Source organism: Chiloscyllium plagiosum, chromosome 39, assembly GCF_004010195.1.
Source record: "Chiloscyllium plagiosum isolate BGI_BamShark_2017 chromosome 39, ASM401019v2, whole genome shotgun sequence".
NCBI classification, from domain to species: domain Eukaryota; kingdom Metazoa; phylum Chordata; class Chondrichthyes; order Orectolobiformes; family Hemiscylliidae; genus Chiloscyllium; species Chiloscyllium plagiosum.
The window spans coordinates 144,390-150,389 of NC_057748.1; the positions used below are offsets into that span (position 1 = coordinate 144,390).

The following is a 6,000-nucleotide window of genomic DNA, read 5'->3' on the forward strand; positions in this document are numbered from 1 at the left end:
ATGATAGGGAAGGAAACTGCAGGGGATGAACGCAACTGAAATGAGGAACTTATTCAAGGAACAACTATTACATGTCCTTGATAAGTATGTACCTGTCAGGCAGGAAGGAAGTGGTCAAGCAAGGGAACCGTGGTTTACTGAAGAAGTTGAATCTCTTGTCAAGAGGAAGAGGTGGTTTATGTTAGGACGAGACTGAAAGCTCAGTTAGAGCGCTTGAAAGTTACAGGTTATTGTTTCAGAAGCAAATCCCGGAATTCACCCTGCAGATTATTAGTGCTGACTTGGTTAAGCCAGACTATATGCAAACTAATGCAACTCCAGTTGCACTCAAAGCCATCCAGAACAAAGCAGCCCGCTTGATTGGCACCACATCCACAAACATTCACATCCTCCACCATTGGCTGACGCTCAGTAGTGGTAGTATGTACTATCTACAAGATGCACTGTAGAAATTCACCAAGTTTCCTCAGACAGCACCTTCCAAACCCACAACCATTTCCATCTGGAAGAACAAGGGCAGCAGATACATGGGAACGCCACCTCCTGCAAGTTCCCCTCCAAGCCACCCACCACCCTGGGAGAAAGTGAGGACTGCAGATGCTGGAAATCAGAGTCAAGAGTGTGGTGCTGGAAAAGCACAGCAGGTCAGGCAGCATCCCAGGAGCAGGAGTGTCGACATTTCGGGCATAAACCCTTCATCAGGAATGCATGTTCCTGATGAAGGGCTTATGCCCGTAACACCGACTGTCCTGCTCCTCGGAAGCTGCCCGACCTGCTATGCTTTTCCAGAGCCACACTTTTCGACCCATCATCCTGACTTGGGAACATAATCGCTGCTCCTTCCATGTTGTTGGGTCAAAATCCTAGAATTCCCTCCCTAAGGTTATTGTCGACAAATGTGCTGCAGTGAATCAAAATGGTCACCACCATCCCAAAGGAAATTAGAGACAGGGCAATAAATGCTGGCCAGCCAGTAATGCACACATCCCACAAATGAATATGTTTTAAAAAAAAACTGAATTTGCCCATTATTACTGCATCATCTATGTGTCCAATATTAGTATCTTCAACAATGCTTTCCATTCTGATCCTTCCCATTACTTGGTCTGTGTTTTATTTTACTCACTGCTCTCCCACTTGCTGTGAATAGCTTTGACTGTTTCAAATCCAAGCTCACTCTTTTGCCAATTTGTTGTAAACCCTGTACAAGAGCACAGAAAATCTCCCTTGGAGGATGTTATTCCAGCTCCAACCATCCTGTACTAGTCCAGTCTGACCCAGACCTGGGACTAATACCTCCAGAATCTGATCACCTCTCTCCCACTCTCATTCTTTGGCATGTTCACTCAGCTCTCCTGTTTTTATGCTCCTGGCACGTGGCACCAGAATAAAAGGAAATTACTACTTTACGAATCCTGTTTTATTTTTATCCGATTCCTCTTTTCAGGACCTCATCCCCCTCTTACCCAAGTCATTGGTCCTGATGTGGACAGTGAGGTCCTGCTGTACACCCTCCAGCAGCCACTCTGTGGTATATTTTACACTGATGTCAGAGAGGCAACATCATCCTGGAGCTCTGCTAATATTTATAAAATCACCCTGTTCTCATCGCCTAAAGGAAGAATTCCCAATCACCATTGCTCTTCCACTCTTCCTCCTCTTGTACTGTGCAGATGAACTGACCTTGGATCTCACTCAGAGCATCATCACCTTCACCAGTGTCCAAAATGGGGAAACCAATCTACAGGCAGGATCTCCACAGGGGATCCCATCACACACTCCGAGGAGAATGACAGGACAAGGTTAGCTACGGAGTAAAGCTCCCTCTACACTGTCCCCCCATCAAACACTCCCCAGGACAGGGACAGCACAGGGCTGGTTAAAAAAATGATACTTACAAAAAAGATCAAGTTGAAAACAAACAGGAAGTATTTTGTGACAACAATACAGCCTTTTGACGCCATATTTGATCTGGTCACCTACAAAATAAAAATATCAAAGAGTTAGAAGATTTGCAAAGGTAACACTCAGGGAAAATCATGACAGACAGGGGACAGGAATAGGAAGGGGTGGAGAGTGATATCAGGGAGACATGAAGGTGACTGAGCCAGAAAGAGAGGTAGGTGCATATTGCGGATGAAGGCAAAAAGAGGGAGGATGGTGGAAGAGAGAGACAGAGGGAGAGATAGCGTATGAGGAGTGGGGAGACGCGTGTTGTATTTGAGTCTGCACCTGGGAGCCACCACACTGCTACGTCCAGGGGGGTGACAGGGAACAGAATATGTAGCCTCTCATGTGTACAGCCTGGAAATGACCCAGTCTAGGACAGGGATCAGGATTAGATTGTGTGTGTGTTGGGGCAGGGCTCAAGGGCAGGAGACTCCAATGTGTGTTTAATGCAAGTTAGAAAACATCACTTTTTTTTATAATCTATTATCGCAAATATTTATACTTTAGGGGCAGCATTGAGGGCTCAAAGCTGATTGGTGGAAAGATGAAGTATTAAGGCCACATTCAATAAACAGCTTGACCTCCAACTCTCTCACACAGAGTCAGAATATCACAGCTCAAACTTCACTGCTGTCTTCAGCTGAAAGTCTAGTCTGACGTACCACGTATGGGCACAGTTGGTCATCGCCACCTTGTCTGACTTAAGTGGGGGGTCTGCCCATGGGTCTGCATCTTCTCAATGTACATTAATTGGATTCCTTTCTGACTCTCAAGTGGTCAAGAAAAATCTCCCCACTGCTCTGGTAAATATTTAATCTTCATCAATAACAGTGAAAAGCAGACTTTTCTGGTCATTATCACAATAGTGTGATTACACTGAGCATAAACTGACTGCTAAATTTCTTTATTTAAACAATTACTAGTCTTTAAAAGTTTTAATTGGATACAAAGTGGCAGGGCAGCATCCCAAAGTTTATGACTTAAAAACACAAAGTTCTGAAACAGCAGGACTGGCAGCATCTGTGGAGAGAAAGACAGAGATAATAGTTTGAGTCTGGTAGGACCTTTCTGCATAACGACCTCTCCTTAGACAGACACACTGCCAGAACTGCTGACTTTTCCAATACTTTGGTTTACTTTCAGATTTCCACCATCCATAGCACTTCACTTTTAATCCAAGTTTGTGAAAGCTTCCAACTTTCTTTGGAGGTTAGGCTAAGGAGTTTCTAGATGCATTGGGCAAAATGAGATTGACTTTTCCCATTGAGCCGTGGAAGAGCCAGTGTTTCTGCCAGTGAATGAATTGGACCGTATTTTCAAAACAATCTGTTCAGAGATGTTACCTGGAGTAGATGGCACTTGAACTAAGGCCTCCTGGCTCAGACTCAGGACATTACCACTTTGCAATATTGCACTCATGAACAAAATGGATACAGGTCAGTACTTGTGTTTGTGACAATTGGGTATAAACCAGATTGCACTTACTCCTGACATCCTATATAGTTGAAAGGTTGAAAACAAAAGCCAAAATACCAGCTGAGCTGTAAGATCAACAGAGGTTCTGCCTAAGATTGAAAGAGGGAGGAGAAAGGGAAATGGACTTGAAAGGAAAAAATTACTGGAGTAAGGGAGAAGTGCAGGGGAATGGAATGAATTGGTTCACTCTTTGAAAAGGCCAGCACATACAATGGGCTGAATTGCTTCCATTACAGAACTGTGAGGAGAGAACAGACCATTTCTTAACACGCTTGGATACAAAATGTAGGAATTTTATGTTTGAAGATTTTTCAGATACAGTGATAATTTTTGTAAAGAGCTCTGCTTAAGTAGAGATTACACAAGAAGATTATAAACCAATATTGTTTAACTTTTGGTTAATGTTTGAAAAACAGGTTATGATCTTTATACAAACTCTGTATTTTTATATTATTCTGATGATTTAGGACAGATTAAGGTTGGAATCTGCAGAAGTTTCCCCAATTGTAACTCTCCTGGAAACAGATACTCAGCTTGACATGCTCATCAGATTCTTACAAAAAACACAAATGTGCTCGCTTCACTGATGCCAGCTGGGCACGTTCCAGATTGACTGAAATTTCTGCAAGTCGACATGCTGAGCTCACAGCTGCCTGTTGGCAATGAACACCCAGTGCTCAACTACTCACTCTCCTCAGACCAGCCACGCTCAGAAAATAAGAGAAAATCAAACCTGACCACAAAGCATAATATCCAGAGCACCTCACTGCCAGTAAATGACCAACGTACTCTTGTACTGAGTCTAAACCTTCAAAAGCTCTGCAGCAGAGTTTCAGCTCGATGTGGCGTTTGAGGAACTGTGTCCGTCCGTTTCTCCTCTCCCCCTGCCCCCAACGCTCTCAGGAGAACAGAATTCCAAAGACTAAAAGCCCTCAGAGAATAAAATCATACTCATTATTACCATCTTCAATGGGAGATTCTTATTCTGAAACTGGCTGTCTAATTAGCTATTCAGGAACAAACTGTGAATTTTCTCTGAACGTGGTTGAGGCACTCTTTCATGCCAGAGTTTTAAATTCCATTAGCAAGCAGTGAGGGAAGGGAGTTTTCAAACTGCAAACACCTGGATAAAAAAACTGTCAACCTCAACAGTATTCCAGTCCTCCTCAGCAAAGTAAAAAACTGCACCTTCAGGAACTGGATCCCAGCGAGAGGCAGCACCTGCATTATTGCCATGAAAGGTTATCTGTCTGAGGGGTCCTGCAGGTATTGAGGTGCCAGAGTGTGAATCCTGTCTCTATTTGCTTTCACATCTGCAAATGATGTCACTTCAGATGCAGATTCAGAATCAGATGCAGAAACATCCAGATCTCCCCCAATAGCTCATTCAATGTCTCCCCTTATGCCCAGTGAAATGATGGAATTTTAATTTCTGGCTCCATCTGCCAACAATTGCTGTCCAATCTAACATTGGTATAACATCCATCTCCACCCAAATACATCAAATTATTAAACCAACAAAAAACTTTCACTACTTCAATAAAATTCTCCACAGAATGAAATGTTACAAAAACATCAATTGGCCAATAATCGACTGTCTGTGACTGAGACACCAGATATGCCTTAGAGTTATTGGAGTCATAGGGAAGACAGTGCTGGCTGGGGCAAAGCAGGGGCGCTGGTCTTCTGACAGTGGGCACCCCAGTTTCACAGACGTAAATGACTAGTCAGTTGACAATCAGCGAGGACAGGGACTTGCACAATTTGCACAAGTTTTAAGATTCACTCACATGGTACTGATAGAGGACTCAGTCAGTGAAAGCTCATATTCAGCTTGAGTATGGGTCCAGATGACAAAATAAGCACATAGGCAACCTTTCAACTACCTCTTCCAGAAAGTTTAAACTTGGCATCAATCAGAACTCCCTAATAGGGTTCTCCTTATCCATCTGGAGTATTGTGCACAATTTTGGTCTCCAAATTTGAGGAGACATTCTGGCTATTGAGGGAGTGCAGCGTAGGTTCACGAGGTCAATTCCTGGAATGGCGGGACTGTCCTACGCTGAAAGATTGGAGTGACTGGGCTTGTATACCCTTGAGTTTAGAAGGCTGAGGGGGAATCTGATTGAGACGTATAAAATTATTAAAGGATTGGACACTCTGGAGGCAGGAAGCATGTTTCCGCTGATGGGTGAGTCCCAAACCAGAGGACACAGTTTAAAAATAAAGGGTAGGCCATTTAGAACAGAGTTGAGGAGAAACTTCTTCACCCGGAGAGTGGTGGGTGTATGGAATGCTCTGCCCCAGGAGGCTGTGGAGGCCAAGGCTGTGGAGGCCGAGGCTGTGGAGGCCAAGGCTGTGGAGGCCAAGGCTGTGGATACTTTCAAGAAAGAGATGGATAGAGCTCTCAATAGTGGAATCAAGTATTATGGGGATAAGGCAGGAACAGGATACTGATTCAGGATGATCAGCCATCAGCCCCATCCCCCCTCTTCCCTCCCTCCCCCCATCTTCCCACCCGCCTTCCCTCCTCCCTCCCCTCCTTCCCCCATCTCTCTTCCCCCCTTCCCCCCC

At 44.3% G+C, this 6,000-nt stretch overlaps 1 protein-coding gene across 1 annotated transcript in view; it reads right to left on the bottom strand.

Moving 5' to 3' along the window:
- Window positions 1-6,000, bottom strand: part of LOC122542379 (leukocyte antigen CD37-like) — a 33,467-nt gene that overhangs the window by 26,520 nt on the left and 947 nt on the right. The window contains exon 2 of the mRNA XM_043680100.1: window positions 1,899-1,979. Within this exon, the coding sequence (XP_043536035.1) occupies window positions 1,899-1,979 (81 nt within the window). The remainder of the gene's footprint in view (window positions 1-1,898; window positions 1,980-6,000) is intronic.